This window comes from Athene noctua, chromosome 8 (assembly GCF_965140245.1).
Source record: "Athene noctua chromosome 8, bAthNoc1.hap1.1, whole genome shotgun sequence".
NCBI lineage: Eukaryota > Metazoa > Chordata > Aves > Strigiformes > Strigidae > Athene > Athene noctua.
Genome location: NC_134044.1, coordinates 20,095,192 through 20,109,907, shown reverse-complemented (window position 1 = coordinate 20,109,907; position 14,716 = coordinate 20,095,192). Strand labels below are relative to the sequence as shown.

General features: G+C 40.2%; 1 protein-coding gene across 14 annotated transcripts in view; it reads right to left on the bottom strand.

The window, feature by feature from the left end:
• The window catches only part of MCF2L2 (MCF.2 cell line derived transforming sequence-like 2), a 185,600-nt gene that overhangs the window by 96,348 nt on the left and 74,536 nt on the right, over positions 1-14,716 (bottom strand). For all 14 annotated transcript variants that reach the window (XM_074912636.1, XM_074912641.1, XM_074912633.1 and 11 more), the window contains exons 9-13: positions 13,330-13,444; positions 12,554-12,673; positions 10,425-10,616; positions 9,419-9,610; positions 8,859-9,036 (exon numbers count right to left, since the gene is read on the bottom strand). In XM_074912636.1, coding sequence (XP_074768737.1) covers positions 8,859-9,036; positions 9,419-9,610; positions 10,425-10,616; positions 12,554-12,673; positions 13,330-13,444 — 797 coding nt within the window. The remainder of the gene's footprint in view (positions 1-8,858; positions 9,037-9,418; positions 9,611-10,424; positions 10,617-12,553; positions 12,674-13,329; positions 13,445-14,716) is intronic.

Genomic DNA, 14,716 nt, shown 5'->3' with positions numbered 1-14,716 from the left:
TGTTTTGATGTGTTGAGACTCTTGGTTGTCAGTAATAACTTTTTCTTCTTCTCTGGGAGAAGCTGAGTGATGTAATAAAAAAGGTGCAGACATCTTTGAATGGGGAGGATATTGACAGATTTTCCAATGCCCTTGTCCTTAAATTCTTTTGATGTAGAAAAAAAAAAAAAAGGCATAAAAACACCCCAAATTATATGCTGTTAAAAAAAGTGTATCAGTTTCATAGACAGTAATAACATAAGCTGACACTTCTACCCTGTGTCTTTTCAACTACCTTATCATACAGCTGGGAAGATAATTAATTAAAGCAGCTGCTCTCCAACTCTTTCCTAAATCTTCCTGGTTTTATTCCGTGCTGAATGACACAAGGACTTGGCAATGTCCATTTCATGCCTATTATTTTCTCACAATAACTCCATATTAGAAAGTTTCTTCAATGGAACAGCAAAGTCTGGCAACCACCAGCAGCTATAATCAACGGGTAGAAGATTCTTGTGGTTCCCAGGACTGAGCTGAAATACAAATGTCAAGACCATTTGGTTCTTCCATCACACTCTTTTAGAATATACAGCAGGGGATTTGTTTTGGTTTTGGGTACTACTTTCAACAGATGCCTTTTTCCCATCTCCAAGAAAGCTCTCCATAGTAATTGTTCTCTCACCCCTGAAGTGGTGTACTGACATTTTGAAACCAAGGGGGGAAAAAAAGGCAAGACGCAGCAAATACAAGCTATTTGTCCTTATTTAAGTCAAAGTTATTCATACCTTTCTGATCTACAGAGGCGATGATATCTACCATTGGCAAAACTAGAATACCAACCTTCATCACCTATTTTACGAATTTTCAAACAGGTTCTTTTATGTTTTTCCCCATGAATCCCTGAGTAAAGAGCTTGCAAACATCAACGAATTCACTCTTGTCCATTGTAATACATCCTGAAGATTCTGTTTAGCTTTAAATTCTCATCTACCACCATCTTGACATGATGGCAGCTGTAATCACACCGAACAATATTCTTTCCTGCAGTTACTCCCAGCTATATACTATTTATAACTTGAAAAATCAGCATTAAGAAAAATAAGATTTGATTACAAAAATTCTGATTCAATGAAAGGAAACCAAGACATTGTTTCATACTCTTCCCCACACACTTACCAGGCACTCCTAAGTACCTTAGATATGCTGCCAGTGTCCAGTTATGCTATCTAAATCTGAGTTCAATCCATTAGATTGCTCTACAAAGCTAATCCCCAAGTTTTATATCTACTGGATATGTTATTAAAAGGAATGGAAGCAAAGCATGTAACTTCAGGTAACATGAGAACTTTTACTTCGAACGGCATAGTCAGCAATACCAAGTTGTTTGACCTATCCATTAATTAGAAAACTTTCTGGCTTGAAGGTATGGTTGATACTGGTATGAAATCCTGGTTGAAATCAGTCAGCAGAAAACTAAACCACTTATGACTTTGATGTCTGGATCACAGCTTACAGACAGCTCCAGGTGATCCAGGAAAGAGAGCACTGGATAGTTTAAGTGAAAGGTGACACATTCACAAAAAGCCCAAGTGCAGATGCTCCTTCGTCTAGCAGCTAATTGCTCAGGTCAGTTTACTAGCTTAGTCTCGGCTTCATCTGTATGACCTGTCTCAGAAAGAAGGAGGCAGATACAAGATAAGAAAGCAGTCAAATCTAGCTGCTTATATTTTAGGGGTGAATTTGTTTCAGATTGACACAGCAAACTTTCCCCTTCCAATCTGACCCAGAAATGAATTGAAAACAGGAAGCAATCTGTTTTCGGTTATGTTCCAGAGTATTTTTGAATTATTGACTGGCCCATGTTCAGAGACTGCTGCATGTCACACTACATTGAAGTAGTTTCTGGAGCAATTTGGAAAGAAACAGCCCAAATACCTGCCAATTATTATTGCACTAATTACTGTGGAACTGGAAATATTTTATAAGGGGAACTCCCATATAAAATTCAGTACAGTCGGCTGTTTCAAGGTCATTACTGTACCACTGAGGAAGCTGAAACTAGCAGTGTTCAACTGCCTACTGAAAGAACAAAGGCACAGGAACAAAGGAAAATGATACCTATCCATAAACATTCTAAGGTCTCAATGCTTTCAAGGTTGGTTTCATCCTATTGTTTCACAGTGCTCCCCTGGATAACGAGTAATGAAGATTTCATTTTGAACTCATTAATATTTTAAATTGCTTGATGCTCCTTTTAAAGCAAGTATTGTTAAAGGGCATTCTATGCAGAGGTAAACATTTTATTGCAAGAATATTTACAGTAGAGCAGGGTTTGGGTCTATCACTTGCATTCACCTGGAGCACCACTGTGCTTTTTCTATGGGGCTTTAGTACTGCTTAGTTTTTTATGATAAATATGGAGTTGCTGTTTTATTACCTAGCCTACAGCAAATGGCAATGTGGGCTGTACTGTCCCTAAAGCCGCCAGGAAAGGACACAGATTCGTGTGCTCAGTGTTGTTTTGCAGTCTCTCCACCACTTCAGGACTGAAATAAATTCAGTGAGGACAACTTGCTCTGCTGCTTGTGAGGAAAGGCTGTGGTTTCACCCATTTCCCCATCCTGCTCCTGTGTGGCAGGGTACAAGTACCATCTGTCAGGCATTCATCTCTCATGGGGTGGGGGTGATGATCACATCACAGAATGAGGCACAACCACAACTGTGTGCAGCTTCCAGGTGCTCAGAGACAGGTGGATTAGTCCACTTGGGTAACTGGCCTCAAGTTTGCTCCTGCTAGAGTAAATGTAACTCATTAGCTAGCAAGAGACACAGACTCTAGTCGAGGGTTAAGACACACACCCAGCACTTGTAAGACATTCAAAGCCCCCCTCAAATAACTACCACGCCTTACCTTCGGGTCTTGTGTGAATTTCCCAACCACATCCTTCCCTACCTGTTTTCTGTGGAAGAGTCTGTGTGCTCACTAATCACCCACAGCAGAATCAAAGTCCTTTGGCAAGAACAGGCATGGAAACTAGTCTGCTAAACTGTTTATTGGGGCTTGCAACTCATGCTGTCCCACAGGAACATGAATTTGAAGATAATTAATTACTTAGTATTTGTTTTAAATGCTGGTGATGACAAAACAGCATGCTTAGGCAGCTAAAGAAACAGCTAAGCATCTAAGGTTTATCATTTCATGGCTTAATACCGAAAGTATTTTCCATTCTTAGGCAATATAATCTATACTACTTTGCTCTAGCAAAATTGCCATCAAGCCCCCTGAAAATCTGCCTGTATACAAAGCATAAAGCAAGACCCTTGTACATGGAATATTATTCTACAGACACACTGCTTGGTTTCCTCAGACTTGCCCAAGTGTGACAGCAGCCCTACTGCCACAAAATTGAAAGCATCTTTTCCTTTTCTCTACTTCGTTTATAGAAATATCTTGAACTATAGAAACTGGTGGTTTCCCAAAACCATTAATGAAAATCATATGCATCATCTTTTCTGAGTCAGCTAATCTCTCTGCAGCCTCACTTCTCCTGCACACATCCCCAGACTTTTGCAAGACATTCTTCTTTTATCCTCTATCCAGATGTTACTAGTTAGTGAGTGTTATGCATTAGTGACTGTGACTGGAATGGATCCAATGAGCAGTTGTACACTTTTAACTGAGATGGAACCAGTTTTAGTATTTAAAGAACTGAAAAGGCTCCAGCTGTGTTCCCCCATATGAATTTCATGTTCCAAGTTGGCCTTCTAAGATGCTTGTAGGGCAAGTCATGGATTTTGTATGTGCAATGTGCTGTTAAACATGTTATTTGCTTAACGAGCTCACAGAAATTTTGATATTTCTGCGCCTGTATTTCACATTTATGTTGCACACCAAGAAATCCCTAGGTGAACATCTTATAGCATTTAGAAGACAGGAGATGCCAGAAGCAAAGCTACATTTGCAACCCTATTTTGCCCCTTTGCTGCTGAGGCATCTTGGTCCACCCCCCTCTTAGAGTCCTTGCCTCATTGAGTGCATGGAATCAAACCCACTTAATTCTTGAGCAGCTATTCATTATTCTGATTTATCTGTATTTCTCAGTGGGGGCCCAGAGCCTTACTATCCATATGCTATTTCAATCCCTGCTCTGAAAAGAATTGTGTTTTGGCTAATGGTCGTTTTTACAATTCAAGTGCTTCATAAATATTTACTGAGCTGTTTTCACAACTCTTCTCAGAGGTAACAGGCTGTTATCAACCACACTGAGATCTCTGAGTTCCATAGATAAAGATCAAAAGAGAATACACTACTTTGGGAGACCAACTTGACATTTTTAGAACTGAATTTTCAGGTTACCAAGTATTATATGCCATTTCACACATTCAGTAGCACATGCCCTGCCCAGTAGTTCTGATTTCAGTCTTCCACCGCTCTTTCAGTGTAGATGTCTTCATGTAGTTGCACAAGTTATTAAAAACAAACCTCCCAAATTGCACTAAATTGAATTACATTAACACCCGTATGGGTTTTTAACAGGGTTGAAACCTTTACACCTACAGCACCAGATTCTCTTTCCAATGTCAGCAGGAGTAAGCAGCAGTAAGTAGTCACAGTTTCAGGGGTGACTCCAGAACAGTTGAAGCCCAACTGGTAGAGTTCTCCCTTTCCTCCCAACTTCTGGCCACACACTTCTGTCTCCTCTTTTGGCAGCGTTGCTGTTCATGGGACTGGATAATGATGAGCTGAACTAGCCAAAACAAAACAAAAAAACCCTCCACAGTGACAGTTCCCTCCTTTGTTCCCACTAGTTATGGGACCAGAAGTACTGAGGGAAAGCAGAGTCACCAACTGCTGTGCAGGGCAAAGAGAAGAGGAGAAGGGGACACTGTGGCAGTCCTGCATTAAGAAGGGCTTAAGCTGCTGCAAGATCACACTGCAAGGAAACAAGCAGTGCGGGGGTAAGGAACATATTTTGTCTCAGGGTTCCACAGATTTTTGCTGACAACAAAGGAAATGAGACTATAGGAGCCAAACTGTAGCAAGTTCATACATAATGAACGTGTATGTACTGAGATTTTTTTTTTCTCCCAAGTGTTTATAATTCTGCCAAATCTGGACACTTTAGGAAGGGACGAAACTCTTTTGTATTGTCCTGTTGAAGCTCTTGCCATGAAGGTAACTAGAGCAAGACAGTTTTCCTAGCCTTGTTCACTGAGATGGCCAAATCATTTTTAACTGAAATTTTCCAAGAAAGTGTCAGGCTAAAGAAGATAGCCTTCGGGAATGTTTCATTTCAAAGAGCCAGAGTTTGGGAGAATTACAAGCAAATTAAAATAGAGAAATGCTAACTACAGTCATCTCTAATAGTTTATACTATCCTTTACAGTTCTGTGGCTTTATACTATCCTTTACAGTTCTGTGGCATAGCCCTGTGTGCCTGACAGCATATAGGCAATGCTAGCCCACACAGTTTGACTTTGTGGACCTATCCCGGTTCAGTTAAGGAGTTTTGTACAGAAACACAGACCACAAATATGTAGTCAAATCACCAAAAATTATGCCCTCAGAAGTGAACTAGAGCAAAGGAATTTCCCCATTAAGTGCCACTACTTTCCTCCCAACACATACAGGGACAAGTTTAGCCATTAGCAGTATTCAAGCAGCTTCCATTGGGAGTAAACAGTTCTCCTTGAAATAGTGTTATATATACACTACTTAAATATTTTCAATGCATTTATTATAAAAGGGACAGCAGAGGGTTTTCTGCCTTTTCTGAGTTGATCTGTGAATTATATTTAAACAGATTTCCACAGCTAAAATGTGCACCAAGTCCAGCTGGCATAGACTTTTGAGCATCATAATTCCAGTACTAGTTTTTCAATGCTGAACAGGCCTGTCCCTGAAAAATTTACAGGTTCGGTTGTGAAACTAAAAGTTTCAAGCAAAAATGGTATGAATTTAAAATTTTGTTTCAGAATTTCCAGACCCTCAGAAAAGCATTGGGTGAGGTAGAGTTTACAGTGCAGCTCTGAGCTGCCTTTCTGGCACTTCACTAAGCTAAAACCTTGCCTAGGGTCACCAGAGACCATAAGGACATAGACATAAGGAACTGTCACAGGTGTTTCCCTGATAGAAATCCCTTTCTCTCATACATGGTGTCAGCTCTCTGCCTGTACACACCTATGTGTATGTCCATGTAAAATGAAGAGTCTCACAGGTAACATTCATGCCTGAGCCTTCACATCTGTTAAGATTTTTACATTAGCACCCTGAATTGGATTGAATTTTCCCTACCACTCCTTGTTAGGGAAATGAATAGTCAGCAAATAAAACCAAAATGTATTCTGGAACAAACGTAACTTTTTTCCTTTCACAGACAACTATTGCAATGCTGCCATGGTATTGTTACATCTGCTATCGGGGAACAAAAGCCTTTCTTTCTGGTCTTCTGTTTACCACATTTTATTGCCTTTGTCTGCCTTTGTATTTTACACAGACTAGGAATGTGTTTTTTCCCTGTTTCCATATTCTATTTTGCAAGCTTTCAGAAATATTCAGGTGTGTCCTGGGTGACAAATAACAATGAGTTACAATATCTGTTTCAAGAAGGTGCTCTTTTAGACTCTCTCATTTTTCCAAGACGGTGCTCAGTAAATTCTCCCCAAAGATAAATGCTGATACTGCCAGATCCTGTGAAGTAGAAGAAAGGGCAGAGGAAAGTCCAAAAGAGGGTAGCTTCAAGATGAGCAGAATTTCAGAGTCTCATTTTCAAGGCTTGGATTAGGACTCAGTATCCCTCTCTCTAGTCTCAGCCACATTTCAGACTCAGACTGTGAAAGCCCTTGGTGAATCACTCAGTTTATCTGTGCTTTGGTTTTCTTTCGGGAAAAAAAAGAGGTTAAAATACTTAACAGTACTTGCCAAGTGCTTTGGCATTCTGAGGGAAAAGGCACAGGGGAAATTCAAAGTATAACTCTTTGTAGTGGACAGTATGATAATACCCAAAGTATGCTATTACACAGTATATGTAAATACAGATGTACTGTTCAGGGCAGTTACAAGAACTGTTTTTCAGCCCCAGAATAAGCTGTAGATAGTCAGGGACTTCTGTTTGTTTGTACAGAGGTACTTTAGGTCAATCATTTTCAGGCATACAGAATCAGAATAAGATGCTACAGTCTGCTTCTTAACCTCTGAACAGGACTGGGTTGTGCTTTGCATCTCCTCACAGAATAACTAGAGTAACATTTTAAAATAAATTTCATCTACCTATTAATTTGCAACAGCACATCAGAGGTGTGACCCTTATCACACAGCTAACCTGTATTGCGTTGCATAACATGGAACTGCAGTACAAGAGTCAGAGCAAGGGAGCATCTCATGATTTTCTGTGAAGAAGCTGACAGTATTGAATTGGCTGTATGAACAAGAATCAAAACTTAAAGCATTGTCATGATGATGACTAATAGGGACTAACTAGCTCTGTCCCGCTGACCCCATAACCTCATTTTTCCACAACTTCCTTTGCTTCAGCACTAGTGGCCGTGCAATGAACAATCTGATCAACTTTGAAGTTAGTGCTGCTTTGAGCAGCTGATGGGGATATGTGATGTCCAGAGCTCCCTGCAATTTTGTAACTCATGCAATGGAAAACTAGCTACTACATTTTTGCAGTCAGTTCATTGAATTGTCAAGGTAGATCACAATTCATACAGCTATTTGACTGCCAGCAACAGTGCAAGAGGAGAATACATTGGCTAGAGGATGTGTGGGGAGCAGAGCAGAATCTCTTCAAAGGCATTGTGGTCTCAGCTTGCCTTAAGCCAATAGTGAAGCTGAAACTTGAGGTTGCAACTGTATTGTTAAGAGCATAGCTAGCATGATTTGGGGGAAAAAAAGTAGAGATGTCAAACCAACATGGTAACTGGAAGATGATGATCTTCCTTGTAAGAAAGGATAAGTGTTGGGGAGCAGTGGAGAACAACAGGGACATTTGTGTGACCTCATAATAGTATGCCTAGAAAGCAAAACAGTCAGGCTGCTGGCCATCCTAATCTTCCTGCTGAGAAAGCAAAGTTTACTGTATGTGCTTCATGCAAATTAGATTTTCTCAAGGCTTTTTGCTAAAGCTTCCCCTTTTAAAATACCCTAAGGTTCCATTTTTAAATTTCTGATAAGCATCTCTGCTGTAAAGGGACAACCCCTTCCTGCCACCAAGTACAGGGTAGCGGTCTCCAAGATGTGCTGTTTACAATTAGCTTCACCCATGTTCTTTCATCAGAAAATAGCTGTCTTGGTTAAAGGCACATGCTAACCTCAGATCGGGACCTTTCAGTAAATTCCAAACAAAAGTAATGTTCAACTTTCATAGTAGAGAACAACAATAGAAAGTGAATATACAGTTATGTGGAGGGAAAAAACAAAAATTGCACAAATGAGTCAGTGTCGCTAATGAACACTTAGCCTTTGCAAGGATCTGACTGAAACTTGAGGAATTGAGACCTTTTAAATTCGAACACTCATATTACAGTATATGCAATGTGAAAGAGGTTCTCATTCTTACTTTGCACACTTGCAGTAATTAGCCTGGTCTGGGTGTTCAAGAATCATGTAAGACAAATCAAGAATATGTAAGACATACTGAGAAACACTACAGTAATGTACTCTGTAGATTAGACCTAGGAAGGGAAGCCCAAATTCTTTAGATTCACCCTTGTTTGTATGTTTGCAGTGACAGATAATGCATGTTCATTTTTAACACCTGGGCCTACAAGGCTGACACTGAACAATGCAAGTCTTCATTCTGATAACAAAAATTAAACATGACCATGTGGGCGAAACATAGGTGTGTATCTGAAAGCAGCTGTTCTTGGCCTACCTACTCCTGCTGGTCTGGTAATCTTTGGTGATGCTCTCTTTGGGGAAGATTCAGGATGTGGGGCAACAGGTTGTACTGGCCGGGTCTGTTTGGCTGCCAGCTTCTTCAGACTTACTTGTCTCTTGTCAAACATTTCTTGTACATCTTCTAGTTTTTGTAGAATTCTTTGGGCATTGGCCTAAGGAAAAAAAAGTCAAACAACAGATGGTTGTCAGTGCTGGACTGAGCAAGTTAAGAAAGGACTTCTGTAACCCAGACTCAGACTAGAGCTGAAGATCATAGTGTGCTGCAGTTAATGCAACCCAGCCCATGCACTCACCAAGTAAGAGATGGAGACTCATGCAGTCTTTCTAACACTCCTCTGAAGAAGATCACGTATGTGTTCCATGACTACGCATCTGAGTAAAACTGCCCCAAGTGCTCGCCTCTGTGCCCTTTTGGTGTAAGGCAAGAGGCATATTTGGGCAGATTCAAATATATAGCCCAGTACACTCTCACGTACAAGGCAATTTGTAATTTTGAAATTCTAAGTGACTCCACGCACATTTAAGGGTTTTTACCTTTATTTCAGAGGTGAGGATCATGTCAAACTGATTGTAGAACTCCTTCGGGTTAGAGAGCTGGTGTTCCTTAGCAGTTACCAGGAACTTCTCAATTTCAACAAGTGCAGTTTCAGCTCCCTCTTGTGACTGGCACTTGTCCACAGCTTGGGAAGCTAAGAGGTAGATTCCAGCTTCACACCATTGGCTTGCCTTTAAAGAAAAATGGGGCAAGAAGGACTCCATCATCACTGACAGTCCGTGTTGTGAAATGTTGCTTTTGCTCCATGAAATATGGATTTGCCTTAACATGTCACTAAAGGGAACGAATGTTACTTTGCAGCACCCAACAGTTCCTGGCCTCAAGTCACTCTACCTAGATATATAGCACAATAGCAAGTTCAGCTCTCATGGGCTAGATGGTCCAGCAACATGTACAATAGTAATACTCCAAGCAAAGAGGAAAAGTGCTACTGTGGTTGCTGCAAACAAAATCTGTGCGCTGTACTACCTCATTTTGGTTGTTCAGTCACACAATAATCTAGAAACCAAAACAAATATTTGAACCATATCAAAATGCTCCAAAACCTCTTAGGCCTATAAAACTCAGTTAAAAATACGCAGGTTTTTACAGTAAAATTTTGGTAATTCCTGTTTCAGATGAGTCTGGAATAGCATGCAGACATTCTCAAAGCATTTAGCTTCCTATTATAGCTAGATCAGAGGAACTGAAAACAACTGAGCAAGCAGTAAACTGTTCATTTTTAAGCACTGGAATACATTTGGTTTTCATTTCAAATTTAGGCCTAGGTCAATTTTTTCTTAGTTTTATTTCCTACTTTTCATCATTTTAAGACCATAATTACAGGAAGCTACTGCTCCAATTTTTATAGTAACAGTTTCTGAATGAAATGGAGACAAAAAAAGAATAAATACTTCTTCTCTTCATCCAAATTGCCTGAGCTTACAAAACCATTAATTTTCAGTAGAACATTACCAGGGCTGTTATCTGAGAAGGTCAACTCACCTTATCTAACTGCTTATGCAGCTCAAGAGACTTTCCCAAAATATCATACTTTTTCTTGGTCTCATTAGTAAAGTCATCACAAATACGCCTAAGTTCAACACACTTTGGTCTAATGGAGTCAACTGCATAATGGTTGTTTTGGATGAGCTGTTCTCCATGGAGAGCTAGAGACTGGGCCTTCTCCAAAGGTTCCTGTAAAATTAATGAGAAAAAAAATCCAAAATTAGATCTTAAAATAACATGCATAATAAAGTCAATTCATCTCTGTAATCCCTGCTGTAGCCTGGAGGTGAAGGTTTGGGATATTAATTTAGCTGATATATCTTACTTTATATTTACATTGAAGACCAACTTTGTTGTCAGTGAGTATATTGAAACACAAGGGGTTCCATCTGAACATCAGGAAACAATTTTTTACTGTGTGGGTGTTTTGCCAATTATCAGGCCTAGCATAAAGGACACAGCCAGCATAAAGATGAACCAATAACCAAATTGTATTTGATACAGAAGGGTCAGTACATGGGTGACCGCTGGGGGTACAAACAAGTCAGTCAGATTATACATAATCGACATCAATCCCACTGACCCCAACAACGACACCGCATGACCAACAATGGGGGGAATAAATGGTGAAATGCAGTCTCCTATAGAAGGGACGGGAGACAACCGAGTCAACAAGCCAAATACATAAAACCAAGGAAGCCACACGCTGAATCTCTACACAGCCTGTGTTTACAAAAGCCAGACCTGACTGAAGCCCAGTCCCAGGGAGGCGGGAGGTCCTTCCCCAACAGGGAACTCTGCACAGGGCACCCACCTCACACACAGACACTGCCCCTCCTGCAAGGGGTCCCAGCTTTTATCCCCCAGTGGGACACCTGACCTTGGGTTACTTAATGCAGACACCCGGGGCTCATTTACCCAATGGCTCTATCTGCAAGGCCACAGCACCCTGGAGGGAAGCCTAAAGGCAAACTCACCCCCCCTTTGGGAAGGGCTGTGGGAATCACCCATATGTCAACCTTAACTTGGGGCTTGGGGCTGAAACCCCAGCATTTCAGTGGGTGACCAAGTACTGGAACAGGTTGCCCAGAGATGTTGTGGAGTCTCCCTCCTTGAAGACAGAAAAAGCTGTTTAGACAACCTGCCCTCCTGGGCAACCCACTCTAGGTGGCCCTGCTTGAGCAGGGATGTTGAACAAGACAACCTTCAGAGGTGTCTTCCATGCTTAATCATTCTGTGGTAACTGATTCTGTGAGCATATGCCACCTTCTTCCTCACATACTGAGGACGTTCGCAAGTCATTTTTTTCCCCTGCAAAGTTCCCAATAATCAAAAAACCCCTGTATTTTTTTCACTCACTAATTGCCAGGTTTATAATGCATTAGTTTATTTTTGATTCCAAGATATATTGTGGAAAATTCTTGGGATCCTACTGACTGAGTACAATTCATAAGCTTAGTCACAATGGGAAGAAGTTAGAGGTGGCTAACAGGAACAGGGCACACCTTATGTGTGATGTGGACAATGGAAGGAAAATGCATGCTACCATAACTTTTATTCTTTTAGGCTTCTGCAGAAGAACTTTGCAAATATCACAGTATTTCTAAATCTTAATCCTATTCTTAAAGATGATCATCAGCTCTTCCATTTTTTTATGTTCATTCTCCTCTGATTCAATTTACTTGATTGTTCAATGCTTTCTAATAATACTAAATGTGATGTATATCACAGCTGACCAGCTGATGGAATTACCAAGTCCAAATGTCTGGAAAAGAAAGATGTTTATTGGAGGGCATGGGCGTTTCTCAAACTGCTATGAGTTTGAATAGAATGGCCTTAAAAGTTATCTGGCCAAAGTAACCTATTAAGTATTCTGAGTTTTTCAGGTTCCAACGATGGACCTAACCTTTTCTGGTTTGAAATACAGATTTTTGAACTGGATTCTAGCTTTCCAAGTAATGAACCAGAACTACTGGGTTTGAACAGCCCTGGCACCTGGAAATTAGGAGCTGAGTTTTGCAATTTAAAATGACTCATGAGAAAAGAGTAAGTATGATGTAAGGACAGTGACAGGGAAGGGTCTAGATCATGTTTATAGCAGCTAGAATACTACACTGAGTGCAAACCTGTCCTTTCTCTTCCAGTTGTTTCTGTTCCCTTAGGAGGTGCTCCACTCGAGTCACGCTGTCTCCAATGTCAGCAAAACCTGCTTGTGCTTCCATGAGATTATCCAATGTCAATTTTACCTAATAAACAACAACGAACATAAAACAGCAACAACAAAAGAAAAAACCCCAAAACCCCATCACAAGATACTCATAAAATTATAATAAACTATGGCTTCTAAACATTCACCTACATCTTTTAGAAGAATCTGCATCTCCAGTTTAGTCTTTCAGCTCGTTCCGAAATGGAAAAGCCAAGGAATAAGGCAACAATCAACCATTCTTCAAAGAGTTGCCCTGCTTCTCACTATTTAGACCCACACGGTTGTGAAGATCTGTAACTCCAGAGCCTATATTAATCCAGAATCTGTGTTACTTCAGCCTCTGGGCTGACAGCTGGGCTTTCTGAACTGTTTTCCATTGACTCTGGTGGGATTGGAAACTCACCATCACAGAAGAAGTGATAATTAATAACATCACATGTAGATACAAAATGATTTATCAAGAAGTTGGTGTTTCACATTTTGGCCTAGCAGGCTGGCATTTGCCTCACTGTGCCTTATTCAAAAGTCATAAGATATCCGATAGCTGTCAAGAATTTAATTTTTGAATAAATATTTCCTATTTCATAATGAAGGGCTTCCCTCCCAGCCTCCTTTTTGGATTGCCAGTATATTCTGAGTAAAGTTTGACTTTATTTACCAGAGAAAGCTAGACAGATTGGACAAATGAAATACCTCTCTAAAATCATGTTCAAAGTGTCGAAGCTGCAGGCATTGTTCTAGTTTTAAGTGATGCTTGGTCCAAAATTGATCAAAAGCCTTTTCTGTTTCATCCAACTGAGCCAACAACCTGTTAAGAAATTAGAATGAAAAGAACTTACTTATTACCAATAGTTAATTTCTTTTAAGTTACAGTAATTGATGCCAGAAAGCAGAGTAGGGAAATGGTAGCAAGCCTATGTAAGAAGCTCCATGTCAACTTTCCCTTAAGCAAAAGAGAATAACATTTGCAGTGGGCCAGGCAGGAGTGTGACTGATGAGTGACAACTACATGGATCCACATGTAGTCCTGACTCCTGACCTGCAACAAGAACACAGAGCTGTTCAATGCGCTGACAGCCAAAGGCAGCTGTCTCTCCCTAGCTTCCACCCAGTTCTTCAAAGATAATTAATCCCAGGCTAATGCAGTTTGAATATGATGCAATTATTGTTTTAAGGAATGCTTAAAGCAGAACTCTACAACTTGTTCCTTTTCTTCACCCATCAGAAATAGGTAGGGGCTGAATAATTTTTCCCAGTTCATTAAAAACAATAGATTAGGAGCTCATAGTGCCTCCCATGGACATTGTTTCACGTTGTGTAAATGATGAAACATTTATTTGCAAAGAAATTAGTATCAAGGTGTCATACAACTTGAGTAAAATGTCTGACACCAGACTAGTGAGTCATCCTCAGAGTCTCTCAATGATCTATTAATTGTATTACAAAGTAGAACACCCTGAACTAAAAAAAAGGAAAAGAAAAGAAAGTCTTCTCTGAATATCCTATATTTCAATAGATGGGCACTCTTTGGTCAGGCAGAGGACCAGGTCTGATGTTCTACAAGCCCATTGAGTGCTGGAATCATCAAGTTACTGGGGCAAACACCAATAGCTCCCTCCTATAGCTCTCAAAAACAAAGTTCTGTTTTCAATCTATCCCTGAAAAACGTGTTTTTAATCAAAGCTAGTTGCTGAATTCAAGATGAATTCGCAAATTCCTTTGGGATGACTGTTTAAAGGATTTTAAAGTATTCAGTGAAAAATATCAGCTCAGCTTTACTTTTGGCAGCTTTGTTCCCAGTGAATGCAGGCACACTGAAACACTAGCATGGCATTTCTCTTTCCACTGCATCACATGGCACAGCAGAAACTTCTACATGGTGACTAAAAGCTTTATGGTAATAACTAGCATTGTAGGAAGGAATAGGGATTTCTCTCTCTCTCTGCAGCTGTGAAGGGGTATGTTTCAGAGTGTCATCTTCATCTGTTCCTCCCCCAGTGTTTCCACAGACATGCACAAGCACATACCTTCTCATCTCACATGGATTCAGATGCCACTTTCTAACCAAGCATAAAAGTTT